Source organism: Trichosurus vulpecula, chromosome 6, assembly GCF_011100635.1.
Source record: "Trichosurus vulpecula isolate mTriVul1 chromosome 6, mTriVul1.pri, whole genome shotgun sequence".
Taxonomy (NCBI): domain Eukaryota; kingdom Metazoa; phylum Chordata; class Mammalia; order Diprotodontia; family Phalangeridae; genus Trichosurus; species Trichosurus vulpecula.
In genome coordinates this window covers 86,370,380-86,386,531 of record NC_050578.1, presented here as the reverse complement: position 1 = coordinate 86,386,531, position 16,152 = coordinate 86,370,380, and the positions used below count along the sequence as shown (strand labels likewise).

At 37.9% G+C, this 16,152-nt stretch overlaps 1 protein-coding gene across 1 annotated transcript in view; it reads right to left on the bottom strand.

Moving 5' to 3' along the window:
• Positions 1-16,152, bottom strand: part of MARCHF1 (membrane associated ring-CH-type finger 1) — a 635,844-nt gene that overhangs the window by 196,884 nt on the left and 422,808 nt on the right. The window contains exon 3 of the mRNA XM_036762957.1: positions 2,827-2,877. Coding sequence (XP_036618852.1) covers positions 2,827-2,877 — 51 coding nt within the window. The remainder of the gene's footprint in view (positions 1-2,826; positions 2,878-16,152) is intronic.

Sequence of the window (16,152 nt, the reverse complement as noted above, 5' to 3'; positions counted from 1 at the left end):
CACTGGGAATACAAAGAAGAGAAACAGTTCCTGCTCTCAAGCAACATATATTCTACAAGATGCTGGATACATGAGGGTTAACCTATTACTGGAAAGGCCCAATTTGTAGCTATTGTCCCCAGAGACTTTTCTAAGAAAAATGTTAGTAGGCGATAAATGTTGCCTGTACCTACTAAGCATATTCTGACAAGCTCACACCGGTTGTCTTCAACCTTTGTGGCTTTTGGCCAAGTCTGTATATAAACTGCCTATTATTAGAACAATAGAAAGGTAAGTGGGAAAATAGAAAACTATACGGCATGATCGGAAAAAAACACTCGACCCAGAGCTCAAAGCAACCGAGTATCAGTTCCAGCTCTGTCACTTACTGGCTGTGAATTTTGATAAATAACTTTACCTTTTAGACCCTCATTTTCCTTGTCTGAATAAATCAAAAACATTAAGGCTGAAACAAACCTTTGATGATAGGATGATAGGGTTCAGAGCAAAGAGAGCCTTTAGAAATTATCTAGTACAGGGGTTCTTAGCCCTTTTTGTTTTGTGGATCCCTTTTGGCAGGTGAAATCTGTGGACCCATTTTCACAATAATGTTTTTAGAAGCATGATATAAAAACACAGAATTAAAAAGGAAACCAATTATACTAAAATATGATTGCCAAAATATCTTTTATAAATGTTCATGGCCTCCATTGAAAAATATTTTGACAGTATAATCCCCTAATTCTGCAAATGAGGAAACTGAAGTACAGGGAGATCACTTAGCTAGTTGGTGGCAGCTGGGTGGTGCAGTGGTTAGAGATCTGAGGCTGGAGTCAGGAAGATCTGAGTTCAAATATGGCCTCTGACACTCACTAGCTATGTGACCCTCGCCAAATAACTTGACCTGCCTACATTACTTTACTCAAATGTAGAATGGGGATAATAATAGCACCTGCCACTCAGAGTCATTGTGAGGATCAAATCAGGTAATATTTGTAAAGCATTTAGCACAGTTCTGACACACAGGAGGTGGCAGCAAGCTCTCTTCCCCTTTCCAAAATGGACATTATCATGCTCGTTTCTTGCCTCTCAGGGAAGTGCTCTATCTTTGTAATAGCAATTTAGATTTGAAGATCTTTCCCACCCATTAATAGGCCATGTGACCTGCTTATGTCACAGGAAGTCTAAGTCACACGTGGTGGGAGGAGTTTGCTGAGAGGAAAAGGAAATTGTGTCACAGGAAATGCTGAGAGAGCAGTTACAACAGAGCTGAGGGAAAGAGAGCAGACGTGTGGTAGCTGTGAGTGATTGTTTTGTGGGAAGGCACCAGCAGGGGGTGGATGGTTTTGGGATGGAGTGGTTCTCTGTTGTGATGTTGTGGACTTATATGTTACAGGATCTGGTTCTCTGGTGTCTGAATAAATGGTTCACTTCTTCTACCCTCTATGTGGAGAGGCTTGTATATTTTGTGGTACAGAACCACATAGGCTTTTGACAATTATCATGATACAATCCTCTAGCTTGAAATATTCTGAGAAGGTTCTGGATATTCCTATAGTATGGTTATATGTGATGGTGTTTGTAAACTAAAAAAGAAAAGTCATATGTGTAAATAATCATTATTTTTATCAAACACTATCATTACCAACTTCCAGAAGTCCCATAACTTGATTGGTAACCCATTCCAAGACCAAGTGACTATTACTGTCCAACTCTTTTCTCTTTTTGCCCAAGCTAAATCCCTCATGTTATAATTCCTGACATTTTCACCTTGTTCCATCAACAGAGGGAAAAAATAAATTGGACATTATCTTATTTAAAACAACTCTTCAAAGTTTTGAATATCAAATATATTTTCACAATCTCTTACAGATTCCTTTAACCCTTAAGTCTTGCTTCTGCCCCTTAGCCTTTTCTTCTCAAGGCTAAATAATTCTATTTCCTTGAGTTTTTCTTCACAGGTTCTATTTCCCAGCTTTCAGTATTAAAGGAGAAGCTCAGCGTTTTAAAAGGAGTTTAAGACTCAGGTGTTGACAGCAGGATAATTGGTTGGGAGACTGAGGCCTAGACTTAAGTACTCTTCTCTTGGTTCTGGTGTCAGAGTAAAATGAAAACTTTCATTTTTTTCTTTCTTGGTTGTCATTAACCTTTAGGATTTTTGAAAATACTTCTTCCCCATAGATAAGCCTTTTCTTGAATTCTCAAACACATGAGAAAGCTACTAGCTTATTTTCTCTTTTATGAGTCTTTTGCTACCAGACCATTTAGAGAAGAAAGGTTAATGAGGACAGGACCAACGGACAGAGGTAATGATATTTTATCTGTAAAATGAAAAGGCTAAATGAGATAATATATCATGTCTCTTCTAACTCTAAAATCTTATGATTCTAATAGAAGAAGTAAACATTGTAACATAATAATGGAAGCTTAATAATTAGTGTTTATCCTATAAAAGTTGAGGAGGGAGAGTAGACAAAGGAAGTTTTGCTGCTGCACCTATGCCCCAACCCACTGGAATTTTCCAACTTGCTCACTTCCTTACCTTGTGCGAAGGATTGATAAGAATCTGATAGAATGCTCCCTCCCCACTCCCCAGCTCTATCTGAACTAAGTGCCTCATAAGTATTGGGCTGAAGATGACAAGGAAAACTATTTTATTCTTTCAAATCATGTCTCTGAATATTGTAGAAAACAACAACACTACAGCAGGACCAACTTAAAAACCAAAAACACTGACAAAAGGAAAACACCTACACAAGAACAAATGATAACCATGTATGGCAGTACATTCCATAGCATTGCTGGGAATATTAGACCGAAATAAACAAGCAAAGAGAGTCCACCTACCTTTGATATGTTACTTGATCGACTTGCAGAACGTCCTGGGGATTTGTCATTCTGGAAAACAAAATTAGAAGAATTATTTAGAAATGTATAACCTATACTCTGTCTCTCCTTTCATCTTAGAAGAAGAGACAGCCTTGCCATGCTTCTAAGTGGTCTAAGATTCTGCTTCTGCATATTCTTGCTACTATTTATTTAGGATCGGTAAACTGAATTTATCTTATTATTCCCAGTGTTCTTTTTAAAAACCGTGGATTGGGAAAGAATTTTATAGACAGTTTCTCAGATAAAGGTTTTATATCTCAAATATATAAAGAACTTTCTAAAATCTATAAGAATATGAGTCATTCCCCAATTGATAAATGGTCAAAGGATTTGGATGTTTTTTAGATAAAGAAATCAAAATGATTTATAGTTATATAACATGCTCTAAATCATTATCAATTAGAGAAAGACAAATTAAAACCACCCTGAGATATCTACCTATCAGATGGGCTAAAATGATTGAAGGAGAAAGTGACCAATGTTGGGGGGAATATGAAAAAACTGGGGCACGTTCTCTGTGGGTGGAATTGTGAACTGATCCAACCTTTTTGGACAGCAATCTGAAATTATGCCCAAAGAGTTATAAAACTGTATACTCTTTGACCCAACAATACCACTATTAGGTCTAATTCCAAAGATGATCAGGAAAAAGGAAAAGAACCTATATGTTCCAAAATACTTAGAGCAGCTCTCTTTGTGGTGGCAAAGAACTGGAAATTGCAGGGATGCCCAAAAACTGAGGAATGGCTGATGGTGATGGAATACTACTATGCTGTTAGAAATGATGAGCTTGATCATCTTAGAAAGACATAGCTAGACTTGCACAAAATAATGAAGAATAAAATGAGCAGAACCAGAAGAACATTGTATACAGCAATATTGTTTTAAGAGAAACTTTAAGCAACTAAGTCATTTTGACTATTATAAATACCCCAAATATCTACAAAGGACCCATGAAGGAAGCTGCTATCTGCACCATGAGAAAGAACTGATCAATGGAAGTATGTATAGAATGATTTTACATATGTATACATATTTGTGTCTAAAGGTAGCCATTTTGGGGGGGAGGGAGGGAAGAAAAAAAGGAAAAAAAAGGGAAATTTATGTGGTAACTTCATAATAGATTTAAAAAGAATAGCAAGTTGTACATAATAGACTTGCAGTTTCATATGCAGTTATCTTTTTATTATACTATGTTATGGAAATGCTTGTTTTATTCCACAAATTAAAAATAAAATAAGTAAACATTAAAAAAAACCCACAGGGGATGACACTCAATTATTCAAGTCATCCAGAAACATTCCAGGTGTGCCCACTAAGTGTTGAGAACGATATATTCTTTCCCCAGGCTTTTGAGGACAAAAACCCTAGAACTGTAGAGTTGGAGGGGACCCAAGAGAAATAAAATGTATGGACTCTGCCCTTGAGGAATTTCCAACCTGCTGGGGGAGGCACAGAATGTACGTACTGGGAAAACCTATTCTAGTGATTATATCTCAACAAGTCACCATTTTGCAAATAAGAAACCTGACTTTCATGTCAAATCAAGACCTCCAAATTATAGCAGTGCTAGTAGATATATGAAATTAGAGAAAGAGCATGTTTGGATCAGGTACAGAAATCCAGGTTTCAAAGCTAACGAGAGCTTGTTCTTGGTAAATATTTATGTTTTTATTTTTAAAAATTTATTTTAGACTTAAATACTAAAACTTAAATACACAATAAGAAAAGAAAAAAAAATTGCCATGCGCACAGCAGAACATAAGAGAGGATTCAAAATATACAACAATAAATTTCCATTTCAAAAAAGCCTATATAATAAATACTAAGCATTGTATTGAAAGCTGTCCATCTTTGCTTTCTTGTTAATTTTTTCTTTTGTTCTCTGCTGTGCACTTTTTCCTTTGTTCCCTCCTCTCCCCCCTGCCCCTGCTGAAGGCTACAATTAAGCATGGATACACACTTATGTATACACACATGTATACACACACGTATTGGTCTTCCCCTCCCAGTCTGATTTTTTTTCGAGTTTTGATTAAAGGGGCTATCTCTTGATTAACTTTTTAAAGAGGCCCATTCAGTGAATGGGCATTATCTCACTCTCTCAATGCATATATACACACACATATACATATACATATTTATATATATAATATATACACATGTACACAAAGAAGAAAAAAGTTATTTACTTTGTTTTCATGTCTTGAAAGGAGTTGTTAAGATGTTCATAGAAAATAGACTTTTATTGATGGAGGCTATTAAGGAAATAATGTCTGTTTAGCGTGTATGTTCATCTCCAGCTGTATCACCAGGAAGTTATGAAGAAATAAAAGTTAATTCCATTCTTGTGACTGATCTCCATCCATAATAGCATGTTGTACAATGACATCAAAATTCCCAGTGAGAGGGATTTCTCACATAAAGGGTAAAGCCCAGCATCACTATGTAGTGCCTGAGATTCCTTAAGCAATGGGGACATGAAGACTCTTAGAGAAAAGAGTAACCTGCCTAGGAATAATGGCATCATGGGCTTCGGACTTTCCTGTGTTCATGGAGTAGTCACACATAGTCATTAATGTGCAATTAATGGGCCACTATGTCAGAATGAGACTCCACAAAGTACCTTCAAGCAGTGCTCATTAGAAATTTTTAGTAGAAAAGAATTGGGTGAATCAAAGTATTTTCATGAGTTACAAACTCCTGTATATCCTTTAAAGCCCGGCTCAGATGCTGCCATCTACTAGAAACTGCCTGGTTTCTCTTCCAGGCCTATCAGAACTGCTCTTTCCATAGGCATTAGCTATCTCCTTGCCACTAAATCCAGTTGTTGGGGGTTTTTTAAAAATGTATTTCTAGACCTCCCCATAATATTTACATAGTGAATCACCTTCTCCCCCCTTATATCATTCTCCTTCCTTGGCTTTTATAATATGGGATTTTTATGGTTCTTCTCCTAACCCTCTGACTACTTCATCTCTTTCTTTTTCATGGTTTCTCATCCTCTTCCTGTACTATAAACGTAAGTGTTCTCTAAGGTTTTCTCCTATGCCTTCATTTCTTTTTAACTCTGTACCCTCTCATTTTGTTATATTAACTACTCCTATAACTTCAATTGGCACATCTTTATAGATAATGTTTCAAAATTTGTATCTCTAACAACATCTTATCCCCAAAACACTAGTACAATAATTTGAGCTGCCTTCCAGATACCTACTTCTAAGGTATCCTGTTGGAACCTCAAAATCAAAATGTATAGGTTTTTCCCTTCCCCTATACTTTTCTATCCCTTGAATATTTCTGTTAATGGCACCATCATCGCAGGCTCATAACCTGTTATCTTTGACTTGAGTCATCTGTGATTCTTTCTTTTCTCTCATCCCCTACCCTCACTCTCAAGTCCTGTTTTTTTTTGTTCCACAGTGTCTCCGTCTGGCCCCTCCACTCTATTTCTACTGCAATGAACCTAGTTCAATCCTCAAGAGTTTCTGTTGTAATAGTCTCTCTGCCTTCAGTCTACTTCACCTCCAATCTATTCTTCCATTAAAGCTTGAGTAATCTTCCTAGGGCATTGTTGTGATCATGTCACTTCCATCCAAGCACTTTCACTGGCCATCATTATATCCCGAAAAAAGCATCAACTCCCAAGTCTTGCATTCAAAGCCTTCCATAATTTGGCCCCAACCTATCTATCTAGTCTTGTCTCATATTTTATACTTTATCCTCTAGCTAGACCATCATCTATCTCCTCCCCCCATTCTTTTTCAGCCCTTTCCTATCTGCCTCTTCAAATGAATTAATATACGTAAAGTGCTTTGAAAACCTTAAAGCATGTGATAGATGCTAGTTACCATCATCATTACTACCTTTGCTCATGTCATATTCCATTGTTGGAATGAACCCCCTCCCCCAGATCTGCCTCTCGCCCTCTTTTAACGTAGTTGTCTTTAAGTATTTTAAGGTCTATCATGTGAAGAAAAGACTAGACTTGTTTGATTTGGCCTGCAAGAGCAGTGGCTGGAAGCTGCAAGGAGATAAATTTAGATTTGATATAGTGCTGTCTAAAAGTAGGATGTAATGCTCCCAAAGGTGGTAGGTTCCCCTTGCTGGAGCTCTTCCAACAGAGTCTTGATGACCATTTGTCACATACATCTCTGTCACAAAGATTCCTTTGAGGTATGGGTTAGACTAGATGGTCACTGAGGTGACTTTTAACTCTCAAATTCTGTGATCTTTCAAAGGCCAACCGAGAATCTCTTTCCTGAAGCCTGTCTTGACCCCTGCTTCTCTCCCAATCCATCGTCCTTCACCAGGTAAAACTGAACTCCTTAAACTCCTAGAGTCAATTAGGCAATAGCCTGGATACCAACTTGGAGTCAGGAACACCTGGGTTCAAATTCTGCTTCAGACCTTTAATACCTGTGTGGACTTAGGTAAGTCACCTGTCTCAGCCTCATTTTCCGCATCTATAAAACAGAGATAGTAATAGAAATCACCTTAGAGGGTTGTTGTGAGGATTACTTGAGATAGCATATGAGAAGCACTTTATAAACTATAAAGCATTATATAAATGCTAGCAATTCTTACTTCTACTCTACTTTCTACCATAGTTATTTGTATAATTGTCCATATACATGGATTTGTAAGTCCTTGGACACCACAGACTCTGTCACATGTGTCTTTGTATTCTTAGCACCAAACAGCACCTTACATATAGTAGACAAATAATAAATGTGTGTTGAATTAAATCAAATTTTTCCTAAACCTTCCCAGCTGGTATTTTCCCCCTCCATTGGCTTAGATGTGCTTTGTCCTTTGTTCTTGAAGAGGACCATGACAGGGAAATGATGACTTACAATTGAATTTGATTTGAGTGAGGGAGGGCTGTGCAAAGTCACCGACGTCACTTTCTCCTCCAGAGTCATCTGGTCCAGTGGCCAGATATGGATCAGGATGACTGGAGATGGCCCAGAATGCAGTGGGAGACCTTGGCTCTTTTAAGCTAAGGTCTTTTCAAGTTCTCACTTTGAGTGAGGCAACACTCATTCAATGAATAGGCCTCTTTAAGAAGTGAGTCAAAGGATGGTCCCTTTAATTAAAAAAAAAATTAACCTGGGAGGAGAAGACCCTTAGGGTTGCTGGCCAAAAGAGAAAGTTCCTATTTACATTTACTCTGAGCCAGGAGGGCCCAAAAAATAATGATTAAGTGATGCTTGGGCAGGGCATGGACCTCTTGTATAAATTGATATCTGGCCACTTGACCCAGATAGCTCTGGAGGAGAAAGCGAGGCTGGTGCACACCCTCCCTCACTCAAATCAAATTCAACTGCAAATCATATCATCATTTCCCTGATATTATGGTCCTCTTCAAGAATGAAGGAAAAACCACAACCTGTAAGCAGGCTGAGCTAGGCTGCTGGGGCCCCAACTGTCCAGTTCCAGTTGTGCAACTCAGCTAGTCATCTCCTCCCCTCTTTACCCTCCCCTCCCCTCTCCTGGGATATCATGCGACTACCTGTGGGTGTTCTGCCCAAAGGACCGTAAATTTTGGTAGCCGTTAAGCTACCTAGTTAACTTGGAGTTTACTGGCTAGATTTCTTTCTCAAAGACCAAGTCTTAAACATAATTCACTCTGGATCTCATTGATTGCCCAAGCATCACTTAATAGTTATTTTTTTGGGGGGGTCCTCCTGGCTCAGAATGAATGTAAATAGTAACTATTTCTCTTTTTGCCAGCAACCTGGAGGATCTTCCCCTCCCAGGCTGATTTTTTTTAATTAAAGGGGCCATCCCCTTGACTCACTTCTTAAAGAGGCCTATCCACTGAATGGGTGTTGTCTCACTCAAAGTGAGAACTTGAAAAGACCTTAGCTTAAAAAGACCAAGGTCTCCTGCTGCATCCTGGGCCATCTCCAGTCATCCTGATCCATATATGGTTACTGGACCCAGATGGCTCTGGAGGAGAAAGTGAGGCTGGTGACTTTGCCCAGCTCTTCCTCACTCAAATCAAAGTCAATTGCAAGTCATGTCATCATCTCCCTGACGTCATGGTCCTCTCTGAGAATGAAGGACAAGCCACAACCACAATCATAAATCTTGATCCCAAATTATTTTGTCTTATAATTATTTATGTGTCATATCTCCCTACTAGACTATTAGTTCCATAAGGACTGTGTCTTAAAGTGCCTAATACAGTGCTTGGCACATAGTAGGTACTATATACACATTTATTATCTTCTCATTCTCCCCTTATCTGAACTTGCTATCTCTCTGAGCACTGAGAACAATACTCAGCAAATGGTAGAAGCTTAATAAATATTTAGTAAATTAAATTAAACTAATTCTAGAAAAGGCTAAACACTAGGTGAATCTCCCATTTGTCTATGATATCACCAAGATTTAATTCCTCTCTGAGTCTAGTAAATAGTAATTGTGTACGTGTTAATATTTGAATGGATGGCGATTTATGAATGAATCTTTAAGTATGTGTATACTATGATATAAGAACATAAATAAACATAAAATAAAGACCAGGAGTAGAATTTATTAGGGAAAAAGGAGCAGGAGTAGTAATCATGACCTTGGACAAAGCTGAGGCTAAAATAGATTTAATCAAAAGAGGAAAATAGGGAAACTACACTATATGTCAGCCATATTTATCAGCTTTGTTTTAGGACTATTTAAAATAACTGACAGTATAAGGTTGGAATATTGTTGAGTTGGTAGACTTGGAAAAATATGGAAAGACTCAGACTTATGAAGGAAGAGGTTATCTACCCTCAGAGAAACAGAGGACAAATAAGTGTAGTACAATCTTACATAGATGCATATGAATGTATATGTTTATGTATGAGTATGATTATAGATATCCAAGTACATGTATGTAAGTGTATGTATGTATGGGCATGTGTATGCATATAAATGTATCTTTGTGTGTATATGTCTATATATCTATGTATGCATTATATATATATGTGTGTATATGTTGTCTTTGAGTAATTCACGATTTTCACATATTCACATGCAATATAAAAGTACATGACTTGAAGATGCCATGGAAAGGATTAACAAAAACATGTGACTGCAATATAACTCTGTTTTACACAGAAACAGAGATGTAGAGCTTAGAAGGGACCTTAAAGCTTGAGCCCAAGGCCCTCATTTTTACATACAATAACATCTCAGATTTCTAGGGTGTGGCATTTGGAATAGAAAGTTCATGGTGATACAGACAGGATAAAGGAATGTGATAGGTGAAAGGCAGTGTAATATGGTGAAAAATGGGCAGCTAGGTGGCACAGTGGATAGTCCTGGGCCTGGAGTCAGGAGGACCTGAGTTCAAATGTGACCTCAGACACATACTAGCTGTGTGATCCTGGGCAAGTCACTTAACTCTGTCTCAGTTTCCTCATCTGTAAATGAGTTAGAGAAGGAAATGGCAAATCACACCAGTATCTTTGCCAAGAAAACCCCAAAAACGGTCATGGAGAGTCCGACACATCTGAAATGACTCAACAACAACAAGAAATAGTGGAACAGGTGTTAAGATTGGGTTTGAGGAGGTCTGGTTGAGTCCCTTCTTTAAACAGCTGTGTAACCAAAGCTAAATCATATAGCCATTTGACCCTCAATGTTCTCATCTGTAAATTGGGGGGTGGGGATGGGCTTACCTAAAATCAAAGGGTTGTTTGTGAGGACTTTTTATATATTAAGGCACAATAAAATGTTAGCTGATATTAAAGTATAGTGCTGTATACAATCTAGTAACCCATTCTGCTCCATACTTTCCCAACTCAAAGAGAAAGTGAGGTCATGCTTATATCTAGGGAGGATGATCATTTGTAGGCGTCTTTTACTTGTGTATGTCTAGCTTATCTTCTAGAGGGGAATTTGAAAGAGGAAGCATTATATAATATGTACACAAAATGAATCATTATAAAGATATGCAACAGTCCATCAAAGACTTGTGATTTCACTGCTGTGGGGACTCACCATCCTTTACACAAATCATAATGCAACGCTTTACAAATATCTCATTTGAATCTTGCAACAGCCCTTGGAGTAGGTGCTATTATTATCCCATTTTTTCAACTGAAGAAACTGAGGCCCAGGATCACAGAGCCAGAAAATACCCGAGATCGCATTTGAATCCAGGTCTTCCTGATGCCAGGACCATCACTATATCCACTGGGCAACCTGGCTAGCTCTACTTGCACTTAGTAGATGAGATTTAGAGATCTGTTTGAGGTTTAGAGAGATTAAATGACACGGACATGGTCACAAATAGCTAGTCATTACCTGATGTGGCACCTGAACCCAGGTCTTACTTTGAGGACAACACTCTACCTGTAATACCATGCTGTCCCTATGAATTGCTTTAGAATTTACAGAGGATAGCTAGCATCAGTGAATGAATGAAGCATTTATTATGTACAAAACCTTGTGATAAGGAGGAAGGGAACAAGCATTTATTAATTACTTACTGAGGGCAAAGCATTGTACTAAGCCCTTTACAAATATTATCTCATTTGACCCTCACAACAGCATTGCTATTATTAGCATGTTAGTAGGTGCTATTATTATCCTGATTTTCCAGTTGAGGTAACTGAGGCAGACAGAGGGCTATAAAAAAAAATACCATCCCTGATCTCAAGGAGTTCACATTCTAATGGGGAAGAAAGACCATATGGAAGGTTTCAGCTCTAAGTCAGGTGGAAACGTTCCATGATTGTTAGGATGCAGAGGGAAAGCAGATGTTAATGCATCTTCTCTAATGGCATTTCCACTGTTAAAATCATATAAATTTCTGATGTTGAACCATTGGTCAGTTCCAAGGACTTTAGTGACAAGACTTTTATTTTCTGGGTCATCAGTAGCTGTGATTGTAATCATAATAATAATAATTAATAATGATAAAAATAGAACTTTATAGTGCTTTAGGGTTTATAAAGCACTTCATACATACAATTTTACTTTATCCTCCCAACAACTCTGAAGGAGGTGTAATAATTATCCTCCTTATATAGATGAGGAAGCTGAAGTAGGCATGAATTTAGCTCTTCTCAACTCCAGGTCTAGCACTCTAATAATACTCCATCTAGGAGGAATTCTGAATAAAATAGGAAAATATCATCATAATGATATGACATGCTGGAGTATAGAGAGACATTGCCATATAGTCAGAAAGACCTGGGTTTGAATCCTCCCAATACAGCCTATGGGACTGTGGAGAAATCCTCTAACCTCTGAGTGCCCCAGTTAACTTTCTAAGATTAAGTTACAGAGGAGATACCCATCAATGGGGGAGGTAGTTGCTGTATCACGAGTTCTTTACACTTATGATATCACAGGTTCAGACCAAGGAAAGGAAAAAAAAAGATGATTACATAGTAAAAAAAATTATTATATTCTGAAAAGGTAATTACATATAAAAGATGATTAAAATACAATTCTTGCTACAGCTTCTAGTCACTGGCTTTATCATTCCTTATGCACAAGATATTTCCTAATAGGAAGTCATATTTTGAGGATATTGCATTAACTCCTAAATCCTCGGGGTTATGATTTCCCATTTGCAGAGACATGGAAAAGGTATATTGATAATATAGTCAACATGTGGGAGCAGAGTGGTATCTTAGAACTCACAGTGAGGGCTACAAATTTCCAGAAATGTTTTGTTCCTCAGTAAAAGCTTTATTATTTACTTGTGAGTTGTAACAAAAATGTTACTTGCAGCTACTGTGGAGGTGTAAGGCTAGTACACCAGCACACAGGAGGGCTGGTAGCACAAATTCTTTGATCTGCTTTTCTAAAGGAAAGCAACTTTAAGGGGCTAACAATCATACTTTAATTAAATATACATATATTATTGTTTCAACAACCTGGCTAGCAGCTTCTGTGGGGGTATAAGATTCACCCACAGCCAGCACCCAGAAAGCCGCCAACAGCACAGGTTCTTCTGATCTGCTTAATTAAGGAAAGCAGAGTGAAGGGGTTGACAAGATTACTTTTAATTCAGCATTCAAATATCATTCAGTTAGTTCAGGGGAAAAAGCCAGCACCCTGAACTTCAAAACAAAATGCAAACAAATTAAAAACATCAACAGACTTAGTCTGATTCAAATCCCAACACATAGTTACCAGAGTTCAACGAAGTTTCAACATCCGGGTTTACAAGCTGGAGGGCTCCTCAGCTACAGCTGCCCAGAGTCTCCTCATCAACACCACCTCCAGAGCCCCGGACAAAGGGCTCTGTCCTCCCTTCTTATAGGGCTTCAGACATCATCAAACATCGTCTGAATCACCAGAGCTCAGGCTCTGGTGATTGGTTCTTGAGTTGGCCCATCCCCTTAGGACCCTGGGAGGTTCACATCCACATGGATTACGTTAACACCCAATGGGGTTTGGGCCTGGGGCTTAGCACCTAGTAAAGCTCACTGAGATAAATTGAGTCACTCAAAGAAAACAAAGGCCATTCTGGTTACAATTATTCACTTAGTTCAGGGGAAAAAGTCAGCACCCTGAACTTCAGAGAAAACACAAACCTAAATTACAAGCATATATTATATAAACAGAGCAAATAACACAAATCAGCAGACAGGCTTCTAATTCTGTCCATAGCAATACATACATAGTTACCAGAGAAAGAGAAGTACCAACATCTGGGTTTTCAAAGTCAGGGGGCTCTTTAATGGCTACCAAGAGTCTTGTCTGGCCAAATCACACAAACACTCTTCCTATGAGTGAGCCCCAAAGCAAAATGCTAACCTTTGAGTAGATATACATTTCTTCAGGGTCAGAGGGCATCACAACCATGTGACTCAAACTCATGCGATGTAGGCTTTCTTGTGACTTAAGCAGGTTATCAAAGACTCTTGATTCAATCAAAGACTCTTGATTCAAATACAAAGGCACTTGATTGTCTTAGTGCTGAGAAGTACTCCAAAAGAAAAAAACAGCAAAAGTCCCACTTTGCTTGCCATTACATGAGTGTAATGCTTTTATAGTTCTTCTGAACTATAAATGTTCCTCTATTAATAAAAAAGGTAACTCATTTCTTTAGCATTTTAAGATTAAAATTTTTTCCTCATAATAATACTGTGAGGTAATAAAAATATTTTTATCCTTATATAACGAATATGTAGGAAGGCAACATGGCATCAGGAATAGAGATCTGGCATCAAAGAGAAGAAGATCTGAGCTCAGGTACCAACTCTGACATAAACAGGCTGTGTGATCCTAGGCACACTATTCAACCTTTCAGTGCACCAGGCAGCCCCTTAAGTTTATGAGTTGTACAGAAGGTGCTGATGTGAATTGGCAAAGGGAGTTTCCTCACCTGGGAGCTCTTGATGCCAATGAAATCACAAGTCTAAGCTTTACCTTGATTCTGGGTAAGGAGCCTAAGGCTCAGGTAGGCGAACTGATTTTACCAGAGTCGCAGAGACAGTTGATGCCAGAGTCTGGATACATATCTGTAACTCTACAATATGCTTCCTGATTTGAGTCACCTGAATTTGTCAGTTCAGTTCCCAGAAATGAAAATCTAAGCATAAGAAATCAACAGTTTTTCTTTTCCCAGAGGGAATAAAGGATCTTGATCTTCCCTGTTATCACAATTGACTACCAGACCCACTTTTCTCTGCTGGAAGACATCCAGAGCAATCTGTTCAATTTACCACTAATTAATTGGGTAGCTTGTCCCATTACTATTTGCAATGACGCATTCTTCTTTGTAGATGAGACAAATATGGTTGTCATACCTCATTAATATCAGTTTATTTTTTTCCACCTTGGATTAAATCGAAAGCTATCTCAAAAATCGCAGATACCCCAATTATTAGGAATTGGGAGGGGGTGATGGTTATTGACATAAGTGTTTGAACAAACAAGAATGCTTGAAGTGTCTCCATCACTAGCACAGGAAAACCAATCACCAGTGTCAGGTATTAAAATCTTGTTTACAACATGTGACAAAATGGCTCTCTGACATCATGATTCTGTAGCCTGTGCATTTTAACCAGTATTAAGAAGTATCGCATTTGTTCTGTGGTATTAAAGTCAAATGTTAGGAAAATGTAAATTAACTTAAGAAGTACTTAACTTGTATACTTTTGGTCCTTTATTACCCAGGTTGAGAAATGTCTTTCTAGAAGGTTTTTTTTTAATGTTTGTTTTGACTTCAGGGGCTATATGGCTAAAGTCCTAGGTTCTCTGGATATGGACATAGTCTTTTTGAAAAAAGCCTTTGAGAGAAGTCAGAATCTGAGAGCCACACACAACAATCCTGTGAGGCTAGCATGTGATGTTGAACAAGTAAACTAACAAATTACGTATACAGTCTAGCTATTGGTCAGAAGAAGGTTTGGAAAAAGTTGATCAGGTGAAGAGAGGAGAAGGATAATTTTTTTCTGAGTGAGGAAAAGACATTTATAAGACTTTATAATACTAGCTACATAAGTCTATAAGAACTTTCCTCTCCTATTCTGCTTATCCATTAGTTAAGAGAAATAGAAGGGGCAAGCAACTTGGAAAGGTAAATGGAGATGAATGTAAATAGGAAGTTGTAGTTCTTTGTGAGGGGGAATTAAGTAGTAGAGGAAAGCCTAAGTTTTTGGGTGAGTAGCCCTGAAGTCGATGTAGCTGAACCTATTTACCTTCTGCCTTAGCAGTAATTTTGGATAAAAGAAGTATGATGAACAAAGGTAAATTGAAAGAAGCCTCTATTCTGGAGAGAAAATAAAGGTTGGATTAAATTGAGAATGATTATAGTTAATGATTAGTGAGAAAGATAGCTGTATTACCCCAACAGTTGCTTAATTTCTCTGACTAATTTCATCATTTCCCCATCTGTAAAATGAAGATAATAATACCCATAGTACCTGTCTTGAGATAAGCAACATAAATACAAATTTCCTGTTTCTATTTCTAAATAACAAATTATTTGATAAGAAAGCAACACTGAATAGAAAGTCAAACTTGAAGATTTAGGTTCAAATCCGATTTATGACTGGCTCTGTGACCTCTGACAAATCACTTAACCTCTCAGTGCTCTAGGGCTGGACAGCTCTCCAAGAATATAAATTATAGAATGGCTGCATGTGTCAGTACAGGGAATTTCTTCCATGGGTATTATCTATATCAATGAAATCTGGACCCAACTCCCCCCCCTCCCAAAAAAAGACAAGTGCTAGCCTCACAGGATTGTTGCGTGTGATTCAAATGCTTTGTATACCTTAAAGCATTACAAATGTCAGGTATTGATAATAGTAATTGTACCTACAT